This window comes from Passer domesticus, chromosome 5, assembly GCF_036417665.1.
Source record: "Passer domesticus isolate bPasDom1 chromosome 5, bPasDom1.hap1, whole genome shotgun sequence".
Classification (NCBI taxonomy): domain Eukaryota; kingdom Metazoa; phylum Chordata; class Aves; order Passeriformes; family Passeridae; genus Passer; species Passer domesticus.
In genome coordinates this window covers 68,766,240-68,778,722 of record NC_087478.1, presented here as the reverse complement: position 1 = coordinate 68,778,722, position 12,483 = coordinate 68,766,240, and the positions used below count along the sequence as shown (strand labels likewise).

The 12,483-nt window shown below is 37.0% G+C and overlaps 1 protein-coding gene across 1 annotated transcript in view; it reads left to right on the top strand.

The window, feature by feature from the left end:
* Positions 1–12,483, top strand: part of TRIM24 (tripartite motif containing 24) — a 57,301-nt gene that overhangs the window by 17,573 nt on the left and 27,245 nt on the right. Inside the window, exons 2-3 of the mRNA XM_064420820.1 lie at positions 3,314–3,432; positions 12,190–12,337. Of these exons, the coding sequence (XP_064276890.1) occupies positions 3,314–3,432; positions 12,190–12,337 (267 nt within the window). The remainder of the gene's footprint in view (positions 1–3,313; positions 3,433–12,189; positions 12,338–12,483) is intronic.

The window sequence follows — 12,483 nt, the reverse complement described above, 5'->3', positions numbered from 1 at the left end:
AGGCCTGTCACTCCATTCTGTGCTTATCTCATGGCAAAGTCAACCTGTGGCTGTGACAATGTTTGAGACATGCAACTGTGTTAACTCCTTACACCTGCAACAAAGGAGCAGAGAAAATTGTGGGATCTGCTCACTCACTATCCTCACAATTGTCATGATGATGATTATGAAACTCCTCCCAACTTGTCATATGTTTTCCCCTTCCTGTGTTTGCTCCATTAAAGAGAAATAAGAATCTTATAGAATTACTTTGGCTAGTAGAAACACTGACACTTGAGATTTTTTGCTTAAATTCACCATCCTAAGGTTGACTAAATCTGGGTTAAAACTGATTTGATTTGTCAGTCATCAATCCAGGATTATAACAAAAGCAAGTTTACCCTCACAGAGTGGCAGAAGAAACCCCTGACATAAGGCTAGAAAGCATAAGAAATTCTAGAAGAGAAAATTCATGAAGATTTTGAGAGTTGTAGGCAATTTTTCCTTTTTTTTCCCCTTTTCCCATGTCACGCTAGAAATTCTAAGTGATTTCTTGAACGGGTAGTTGGCAATATTCTGTTGATGAAAAAGCATGTGAAATATTTGGTTTGTCTTGGTATGTTTCTTAATTTCTTGCCTCCCCTTCCTTATCTTCCATATTTTCAACTCAAGCTGGCTTACAAACCCTGCTTAATGCTGCTGATCTTGTTCAGTAGCTCCAGGTTTAATCTTCAGTGGTGGTGGTGTTGTCCTCTTCCCATCCTTGTGCTGCTTCACATGTTGCTTCAATGTAGTCAGTAGTGCATTTGGTGAGTGAAGCAGAGCAGGGGATGAAAGTAAAGCTTGGGAGAGCAGAAAAAATACATCCATGCCTGAATGTTTGCCAGTCTCATTCTATGTCTATACTCATCTCCCAAACACATGCGAAGACCAACTCAAGACACCTGTGTTGACCTTGATAAAAGGAACAGAACATAATGTTGCCTTACTTGTCCAAGTAAGAGAACAATGTGTTTTAAAGAAGTAGATTAAATAATGAATAAGTAGGCACGCAGGGTGCTCCACGTAGCTGGAACCAGTGGATAAACAGATAATGAGGAATACATTGGGTTTTGTGGTAGGTATGTAACAAGAGGCAACAATGCATGCCTTAAGAGAAATTCAAGGAAAGGTCACCTGTAGCACTGGTGACTCTAGGGGAATACAGTCACCAGAGACCCCTTCAGAGGACCCTGTAGGAACATAAAAGGAATACTCTTACTAAGAGGTAGATGCAAATTAGTGGTAGAAAAAGTGACGTGTATGTATTAGGCAGGAAGTACACTGTAATCAATATTTATGATCATGATGGAATAAATATCTTTTTTGTAAAGTTTCACGGCACATCAGAGTGGAGGAAATAACCTCTGTGTGTCCAGTGTGCTGCAATAAAGAATGCCTGCTTTTTAGTACTTCAAATTCTGTTACAAAGTTTCCTCCCTAGCTTATTATGGTATCAACCCAGAGCACTGTGTTTTGTCAGGGTCTAGAATGAGCAGTGAGGGAACAGGGAGAGGGTGGTTTATAATTGGTGCTGTTGAAAAATGTAAAAAATAGTCTTTTTTTGGAAAGTGTGTAGCTTGACTATTAGAGGAGATGTGTTCACTCTTGACTGTGGTAAATTGATTTGCTTAATTACAGGAGAAATTCAGTACTTGCAGTTCTGCTGGCTACTTGACTTACCAGAACTGAATTTCTCATTTATGCTTGCAGATGATGATATAAAAAATGTTACAAAAGTTGTAGCCAAAAATTAGAATTTGTATATCAAAGGAAACTGCACAAATGTGTATTGAAATGCAGACTGGTAAAATGGCACTTAGAGTAAAATCAGGCTTAACATAATAGCTGTTCAGATGAAAGCCTTGATAACAAGTGAAAAACTGCTTGCTAATTTTCCAGAATAAGAATTACTTTAGTAAAATGGGTGGAGTTTTATTACGGCACTGCTTTATACTGAGTTGTCAGTGAAACCTTTTCCATCTGTTGGAAAAATCTAGTGAAAAAGTTACCTAAATCTTGTATGAAGCAATTAGAGTAAGGAATTAAGTTCTTCTGCAGAAAGTGAAATATTTAATAGTTTCTGTACTTTTACATTTTATTGTAAAAATGAAACCGGAACCACTTTAAACCCATGTTGGTTTAGTTAAATATACAAGTGGTGAGTTAGAAATTGGTGTGGAATTTATTGGGTTAAACAGATCTTTTTCAAGGCCCTAAATCTATGTTTCCTCTCAAATGGGAGCTGAAGGTCTAGAATCTATATCAGTGTAGACTTGCATGACTGTTCTACTGTAGGCTTTTTGCATGTGACTTCCATGTCCTAAGTGATTATTATTTCAGCCTTTGTTTCAATTGTTTCCTTTTTTGGTTGTAATGACTACAGTAATTTTCTTCAAGCAAGGTATCAGTGCCTAGCATTTTAGAGATTTTTCTTGGATGTTAAAAACAAGCCTCAGTGCTACTAGGACATTCTTATTTTCTGCAGCTACAAAAGGTGTCTGCTTAAAAATGTTTATATAGATCTTCTCCATTTCAACCAAGTTCTACTCACAGCTCAACCCCAAGTTTTGAACTTTACTTTGTCCTTTCCATTCTGTTGAAAAAAACTAATTGTTTAACCCTTTGTGTTACTGGCTCTAAGCTTTCTTCAACCTGGAGCCTATCTATGTTTCTGTCTTAGGATTGTACCCCATTGTGTATTGCAGAGGAGAGGAGGGAGAGAGCCCTGCTTATTTATTCCTAAGTTTTTATTGCTTTCCCTTGCTTAATGTGAAGGTAATCATGATATTGATACAGGTCAACTTTTCCTCTCTACAAGTCACCTCATTAAATTTGAATGTACTACATTTGTGTTCTCACGTGACATGGATCAAGGTCAATCACGTCACACTGCTGGCGTGTGTCTGTATGTATGTAATACCACTCAGTGTCCCTTATTAATATTCCACACTTGTAAGTGTTTACTTTAATCTATTCTGTAGCAACAAATCTTCAATGGGAATATGTTCCCTTTATAGTAAAACAATTATTTCTTTATAAGATTAAGGCAAATTCTTTATGGCATTGGAACAAGAAAGTGTTTGACCTTGGGTGATAGAATATGTCATCAGCAAAGAACAAGTAAACATTACTTCAGTGATAAATGAGAATTTTCTTTTCTAGCTCACACCTTATTGACAGGAAAGTAGTATAACATCCTTTCAAAAATATTTATCTTTGCAAGTTGTCTTTGAAGTTGTTTAATATATCTTAGCTTGTGCAAGCATAATCAGATTTTCTTTTTTCCCCCCAGTCGGTGTTATCCGCTGTCCAATTTGTGGTCAGGAATGTGCAGAGAGACACATCATAGATAACTTTTTTGTGAAGGATACCACAGAGGTTCCCAGTAGCACAGTAGAGAAATCAAATCAGGTAAGTCCATTAACATGTAATCAAGTTAACACCTTTTGGATGTGTGTGCATATCCTTGGCTTCTTGCTGTGTAGCCTTTTTGCTCTTCATATGCAGACAGAACTTCAACTACTTAGACATCACATGGGGTAGCTACTCTAGAAAATCAGTTAAAATGTATGAAAATGAATGTGAAGAAGGTGGTTATGTTACCCTACACTATTTTTAATTGTTGATATAAACTTGCATCTTAATAGCAAAAGATAAATGTAAGGAATAGGCATTAGAATGGAATTTCTGTTCTTTGGACAGGGTATTCGAAGCACTTTTTGAAGCAAAGACTTGAATAACACTACACCAGGAGATCTAAATGGACTTTATCACATTACTGACAAAACATGGCATTAAATAGCTGGAGTCCTGTTGCCAAGGATGAGGCTCAAAATGCTAGTTGGGGAGGATGGCTTGTTTTCCTTATGTAGGCTGCCTCTTCTTCCTTTTGCAGTCAAGTAATAGCCATCTCATAAAAGTTATCTGGAAGAACAGTAATACTGGGGTTTTTTTCTCATTATGTTCTTTTCAGGAGGCTAGTGTGGAAGCAATATGAAACAAATAGCCACATCTGTGTAGGATCACAATTGAACAATCTCTGTTAGCAAAATATTGCATGTCTTCATTTTTAGCTAGTAAGGGAGTAACTCATGGACTTTTTATTAAACTCCAGAAACTTACTGTAAATAATTCAGCCTTTTTGTGTGTTGCTGCGTTCTTCATAAGAATAGTACAGGAAGGTTGCCATATCAGTGTGGCTTGCATTCCAACTCATGCCCTAATATTTAGATGGTGGTCTCCTTTTATTTTGAAAATTCCTCTTTTTAACTTTCCCATTTTAGGGAGGATTGTATCATTGGCTTTTGAGCAGTTTGCTTCAGGGGCAGTGTCTTAGAGGTCCTGTGTTGTGCATTCTGCTCCTTTCAAGGCCTAGCTGGAATTTGTGATTGTGTGTGGGAACAGCCACATCTCTTGGGAGCAGATGACAGTACCCAGTCAGGTTTGTGATACCAACTTGCTGGCTATTGAAGGCATAAGTGGTGTCATCATATCTGAGGAACAGAACTTGTGTCTTGCAAGCCATTAAACTGTTCAGATTTTAACAAATTTTAAAACTGGATTTCTGAGAAATGGTAGACCTTACCAGAAGCAGTTGCTGGAAGTACAAGCTGTGTTCTTGCAATGTAGCCCTGTCTAAACTTGGCTTTTTTTGGATTTGGCAAGGGGAAATGTTTGTTTCTTGTTTGTCCCCTGGGAATTGCAGGATAATATCTGAGTTTTGCAGATGGGTGTGAGATTTACACAGTCTCTCAATACTGTACCAGTAAGATTAACAAAATGAGTAGTCCCTGTTGAAAATTTAAGCATAACTTTTATAGTGACTTTAAAATTAGGAAGAAAAGCAAGATAGCAAATAATATTATGCAGAAGCAGTCCTAAATGTTTGGGTTGTGGTTTTTTTTTTTTGAGAGGGTGGAGCTGTCCCATAGCCTTTGCTTAGTTATATAACAAGCCCTTGAAGATACTACTTTGGGGAGTGGTGGTAGAAATGGATTTTATTTTTCCCTTTGGAGTAGTAACCAATTTTTTGAAGTCTGATCACCCGCTCTTTCCCCTCACAATATTTTTTTTTGCTTCCTGTGAAAGTTAAGTGGAGAATGCCATTCACTGAGGAGTGTGACCAGATGTCAGGGAGGTTCTTGAAAGCATTTGTGTTTCCTTCAAATCCCTTCTAGACTTTAGTCTTACTCTTCCATTCCATATTTTTTTCTCCCTCTCCTTGACACAAACCATCAGGTTTGAACTTTGAAAGCAAGTCTGTTCTTCAGACTTGCTTTCCTGGCTGAACTCAGCACACTTTCTGTAGCAGTTGAAGGCAGACCAGCAGACTTTGCTGAACCAGCAGAATAGGACATTCATGTGCTTTTTTGCTGACTTTTTTCTAAAAAGATGGTGCTGGATGTTTTGTTAGATGCCTGCTAAGTGAGTTTGGACCTTACCTCTTGGAAACTAATGATGTGCAGTTTTCTTCATTTGGATAGATTTATTTTGGTATGGTAATGAAACTTTTTGTACATTCCTTTGTACCTTGACATAAGAAAAAAGCTACACTGTTCTGTAAATGTCTGTTGTGGAACAGCAAGGTTAAATCAATAATAGTTAAACTGATTAGTGTACTGTCCAGGGGCGAATATTATGAGGTTTAAGGATGATACAGCCTTCTAATCAGCCTGTCTTGTTTTGCCTTTGAAGGAGCAAGGAGAAAAGGAAGAAAATTTGCCATTAGCATAGGCAACAGATCAGAGAAATTAAAGTAGAAAAGATACTGACACTTGCAGGAAATACTGCATCAGACATCATCCAAATTCTATCCAAAACTGGCTATTTTATAGGATTTTTTTCTACTGAGATAGTGATTTTGTCTTAAGTAGTTTTGCAGCTTTATTTGAACAATTAAGAAATTAGAATTGGAAGCAAGGCATGGGTGTTGTGCAAATATTGTTGTGGCTTAGAACCACTGGTCTGTATCTGTGATTAGCCTTATATGTGTGTTGGCAGGAAGGACTGTTTTATTTCAATCCAAAAGAGACTGCAAAAGACCTCTTGCAAATGAAATGTTTGATTGTTTCAGATTCAAAATAGTATTAATGCTAAAGCAGTTTTTAGCATACTGAATTAAAACTGCAGGAGTGAATGGCATATCATGGAGCCTGGCATTGTGGGAAGAGAAAAATAACTGGAACCCATTGAAGTTCTGTCCATCTATCTATAATCATGTTGATCTTTCCTAAGCCTGATTTGGGCAGTTCAGTACACTACTGGCATAGCTGTGCTTTCTAGCAATTTCTGCTGAAAACTTCAGGAGCACAAGAAGTGAGCATGAAGGAGGTATAGAACTTGAATTCCCTAGTATATGTTCTACAAGAGCTTTCCTGGGTAGCATTAAAGGTTTTCTGCTGGCTATTAGCATAGGAAACTTCGCAAAAGAAAAGAAACTTACAGGAAATGCAATAATTGTGTAGGTTGTGGGCAGCGCTAGGACATAAATACTTTGAAAGAGCAGATGCTTTATAATTTTTTTCACATTGTGATTTATTGAAAGACTTGGCAAAATTATCAGCTTCTAAAGAGAAGTTTGAAAATAAAAATTAATTATGTTTCATAAGAGTGAGCAGAAAGGGGCTTCAGACCAAAGAGATGTTGCTGATTAGATTAGAATAAGACTAAAGGGTAGACAAGTGAGGGAAATTTAGGGACTTTAACAGAAAAACATGGCATATGGAAAGCCATGAAAATAAAAATGGGAAATGTGAGATTGATGCAAGAGAGAGGACCTTAGTGATAACATGGGAGTTGGTGCAGCATACTGAGCCTCTAGTGCATTTTAGTATAGGTTCTAATTCTCATTGCTCCTGTGTCCAAAACAGAATGTGTGTAAAAATATTTTTTGTGGTAAGAATAACTTTCTGTATCTTTACCAGTTTCTGACATGAGAGTTTAAAATATTGTACTAGGAATGAAGAACAGCTGAGTTTTATGTGAGATGTTGGGAATTGTGATAAATGGATATGATTCGTGCTAACTAAATTGTAACTATATATTATTTTAGAAAATAATTGTTATAAAATAATAAAGGAAAAGTATATGTGATTAGTGTTACAAAGCAGATGGGCCCCATGGCAGATGTTACATGTGAAAAACAGGATACAGGATGTAGTGTTGAGATAAGCAAGATCCCAAAACAGAATTGACCTTGGGATGAACAAAGTTGGGACAATTCCAGGTATGGAATCTAAGTTGTGGTTTTATCTATGAAATAATAAGGCTTATTTGGAATATAATGCTTACTTACATAACACAAAGCTTAATGCACATCTGCAACCTGCCAGGTTATTCAGAGGGCAGTGAGGAAGAGGTGAGCCTTCCTCTGAAAAGACCACCAAAAAGCCAGGAGACCCCCCCTAGCAACAAGTGGAGCATGCACTATGCAGTATAGTGATGTAGAGTTCAAGAATCAAAAATGGGGAGGAGATTTATGGAAAATTATTGATGAATATGTATTAGCATACAGTATATAAGTGTAGTTTGGGTTCCTTTGTTTTGTACGTGAGGCAGGGTGAGAAGCCCTCCCCATACCCTGGTCGGTTTTGCTGATGCTTTATATGGACCGTAATCATACTTAATTAATCACTGCCAAATTTTTGTATATGCTTTATTATATTTAATATACTTGATTGTATTCATTTATATTAAATTGCTGTTCAATTAAAACTGCTGATAAAGTCAATTTTTTTGTTTATTAATTAGACATATAGAACTTTATTCACAACAGGAATGTAGTAACAAAACAAGGTATCAGCTTAGATCTGATACTAGATCCAGATATTAGGAAAACAAGTCTGACTGCCATAATGAGGCGATTAATAAGGAGAATTTAGAGCAATAAGTTTAAGTTTGTATGGTGCCAGAGGAACCACTTTGTGTTTTATTATGCTTAAACAGCTTATAAAAGCTGTACATGTGACCAAAATATCTCTGAAAGCCAGTGGTTTATGGAGGTGGGTGATAGACTCAGGAAGAGTCATAATATGCTCTTGTATGCTTTGAAGAGATGTGTTATTGATGGGATGGTGGCATAAGAAGGATTTCATGCATTTTGAGCTGTCAGTACATGGTTCATATTTGGAATTACGTAGAGTCTCTGTCTTCTGTGATTTTGTATGTGCCAGGACTTAGTTGTGTAAGTATTAGCATGAGTGAGGTTTGGATCCAGTAGGGGAAAGCATTGCATCTCATTTACATTGGTAAAGTTTGGAGTTCCCTGAATATTCATCTGGACTACTTTGCTCTCTTCCTTTGAAACCTTTGCTTGATTATTTAATCTCTTTAATACTCAAAGTGTGTTTAATTGGAAGAGTGGTTACTTATTACAGGAGCTGAGAAGACAGGTCTATTACCTCAACTCTTACAAGTAAATGTGTTTTCTCTGCCATAAAAGCTTGTGTTTTTCTTAAAATACTACTTACCTGCAATATGCTGAGTAATTTCTCCTTTCTTTAAATTTGACTGAAGGCTGAATGAACACTTCTTGGGGTTATAAATGCTAGAACTTGTAACTGAATTAAATGTAATTACAAGGAACACTCAATTAAAAATAAATGTCTGTCTGACTAGGGAGAGTTTTCTTTGAAATCACTGAAACACTGCTTGTGTGAGTTACCAAAATAAGAATGAGTTTTAGGTTTTGTAAGTGCATAACAAATATTTGCAGTAATTATACTTCCATGTGCTTTATCTGTATGGCTTAATGTAATAACTAGGAATTCTAGCAAAATCCAGCCTCCATCCAGCCTCCATCTGAAAATGCACATTTCAAATCGGAAGTGGATAGGAACAAATCTGATGCTACCTAGAAGCCATTGCTGTTTTGACAGCTTGAGTTGCGATGTCTGTGAAAAGCTTTAGAAATCTGTCTCATATCCACTTGATGGATTTGAAGAGTATAAAGGTGGGATATATATTTTTGATACTACAAAGGAGGAGTTTTGATTCTTCTGGCAGCACCTGATTATTGGTTATTGAATCACAATTTTCATCTCATTCTACATACAGCAGGTCAAAACAGTTAAAAACCCAACTAAAACATATTGAAAAAAGAAAATGCTCTTGGAATCTAGGGAGAATTAATAACTTCACACATTCTTTTAACTTACCTAAATGTTCTGGCATGTTCATCTGCCAGTTTTTGCTAAAGGTGATCTGGAAAGGCTGTTGTGGGGAGTTTGGTTGGTTGATTTTGCTTTTAATTTGGTCTCTGCCTCTTTTTTTTTTTTTCTTTTTTTCTTTTTTTTAAAACTTTTTGTTGTTGTTATTGTTTTTGGGGTTTTTTGTTTGTTTGGGGGCTTTTGTTTGTTTTTTTTTTGTTTGTTTTGGTTTTTTTGTTTGTTGTTTTTTGTTTTTGTTTTGCTTCTTTGATTTAGAGACTGCCTGAAAGCCTTTTTTGTTCTTTTTCTCTGCTTATTTTGTTTTTAGGGCTGGTTGTTGTTTTTTTTTTTTTTTTTTTTTTTTTGTTTTTGTTTTTTTTTTTTTACACTAGAAAACCAAATACCCAGTATGTAACTCTCCACTCTGACTTTCAAAAATATGTCTGGGCATTTGGGGTGCAGCACAATCACACCTCTCTGGCCACAAGACTGATGTGAAAACTTTCTTGTGCTGCCTGTTCAGTTCACTCTCCAGTCAGCATTGCTGGTGTAACTGAGCCTTGGGCTACCATGGTGTAATCAGTCCTGGTTTGCATCTCAGTCTTGCAGAGTTGCACTGGCACGAAAAAGGAGGAGACAACTGGCTGAAGGGAAAGGAAGGAGAGGATTTTTTTCCCCCCAAGAATTCAGAATAGTTTAAAATTTGTTTTATTGTTTTTCAAAATGTCATTGAATTTAAGGGTTAATAACAAGTGTTACACTTTAACCCCGGCTGGTAACCAAGCACCATGCAGCCTTTTTTACTTCTCTCTTTCAGTTTATTTCCTCTCTCCCTCCCCACCTCCGGTGGAATGGGGAGGAGAATCAGAGGAAAAAAAGAGATAAAACTGTAGGCTGAGCTAAGAACAGTGTAATAAATGAAACAAAGTAGTATTAAATAATTATAATAATAATAATAATAATAATGATGAGAGAGAGAGGGGGAGGGAGGGAGGTGTAAAGCCCAAGACAAACAAGTGATGCTAAATAAATTTGCTCACCTCCCACTGACCAGTGCCCAGCCATTCCCTGTACAGAGATTGGTGCCTCCCCACGGTTCATATGCTGAGCATGATATTCTGTGGTGTGGAATATCCCTGTGGGAAGTTCAGGTCAGCTGTCCTGGCCACACTCCCTCCTTGTGCATGTGCTCACTGGCAGAGAGCACTGGAAGCTGAAAACTCCTTGAGTTTGTGTAAGCACTGCCTAACAAACTGATGTGATGGTTGTTGCTGTCAATGTTAGTTTTGTACTAAATCTGAAACCACGGCACTGTGCCAGCTACTAAGGAAAACCCCCAGTCTATCCCAGCTGAAATCAAGACAGAAGGCAAAAATGTTCAATTTCCTGATTACTGTTCACTTCCTTTAATTGCTTTATTTCAATTTGCTAGACTTTTTAAATGATGTCCTGACTTTGGTATTTTTCCCTTATCTACTGGTCTAGATAGGAATAAGATGGGGTTTTTTTGTTATTAAGAAGGGGAAGAAAAATAAAAACCAAGGAGAAGTTAAATTTTTGAGATTATTTTGAAATAGAAAACTTTCAGGCCTCATTTTTGTAAAGAAACAGGAAAAAGGGGCACAAGCCCAACTTCTTCTCCTTTGCAGGTCACCTTTAATGAAAAGAAACTGCTTCAAACTCCAGGTGACAACAAGAGGGGTCAACAGCCCTTGTGTTGTAACTTCATTTCTCAGAAGATACTTGCTTTGAGAGGTAACATGATCCAGAAGCATAAGCACAGCATTGGGAATCTGGAACTCATTTTCAAATTCCAGTTCTGTCAGTAACTTGCTTAGTGGCCTAAGGCAAATTTTCTGCTAATTTTTCTTTCTTTCCTGGAAGGGAAACTGGAACATAGTTCTGTGTATATATTTTTTTTATCTGCATGAGATATAAATATTTCCTTCCTCTTTAACTTAATCTGTATTTACTTTGTGTGGGTACAGAAGTTAGTTTGGTTGAGTTTTTTTTTTAATCAAACTGAAAACAAAACTAAAACCTAAAATTGTCTCTTTGTTGCTCCTGTGAGCAGAAATCTGTCACTGTGATCTGTAGGATGTAGCAATCTTCAGACACCTTGAGGCTTTGGTCTGCAGCAGTGCTAAACATTGCCAGAAATGGGTGGTTGTTAGCTAAACCAGTACTAGATAAGCATGCTCACTATGTTTTACTATCAAAACACCACAGAGGCATTGTAAAGGAGGGGTAAAGATGAAATGATATTATGAGTGTGTGAAATGGTGTTGTCCATCATTCAAAGTTTTCAACTTGTTGTTCATATTGTGGTACTGTAGCAATTTTTTCTTGTGTATAATATTTACTCTGTGTAGAGAGGTTTTGGTCTGCTGACATGTTTGTTTTCCTTAATTATTTCTTTTTTCCTAGGTCTCTTAGGTGTAGTCCAAAGAGCCCCAAGAGTTAACAGGCCACAGTTTGAGAATTCTTGTGCATTGGTTGTAAATTGTTCTAGGGTAACTTTTTTGACAAACTTAACTGGAATACTGTCTTTAAGAGGTGATGCTAAGATTCTGAGGAACCTTGCTGCTCAGTAAGGTGTGTTCTTCCTGAAACCAAGCACGTGACTAGAAGCTAAAATTAAAGCTGCTTTGTGAACTGAGGGAGGCTTCTAAAATCAGAGTAGTGTTGCTTGTGTTCTGTCATTAGTAAATATTTCACAACAGCATCTGTTATACAGTAAACATTGTTTGGCTTCTAAGTGTGCAGGGAATAGCAGAGAGTAGTGCTCTGACTTCTGTTATGTCAGCCAAAGATTTTAGGGTTACACTGACAAAATGACCTGTTTCTTTGAAAAGTCACATTCAATGACTTCTGTGCTGTTATTTATAATGTTCCTGTACCTCAGGCAGTTTTCTGTTCTCATTTCACTGTTTTCAGAAGACTGTTAAACTGCACTGATGTATGTATACTTGTGTGTATATTCCAAACTTATTTTAACAACTACCTTTCTTCCTCTTGTCAGGTCTGCACAAGCTGTGAAGACAATGCAGAAGCTCATGGGTTTTGTGTGGAATGTGTAGAGTGGTTGTGCAAGACCTGCATCAGAGCTCACCAGAGGGTTAAATTCACAAAGGATCATACTGTGAGGCAGAAAGAAGAAGTATCTCCAGGTAACCTATCTATAATTTCACAAAGAATTTGTGTCTGCATTGGAAAGTTACACTGGACCAACATGCTTTTTTAAAAAGAAAGTGGTAACTTGAAAGCTGGTGTTCTGCCATTTTTTTGTCTCTGATAAGCTGAATAGTGGTACAGG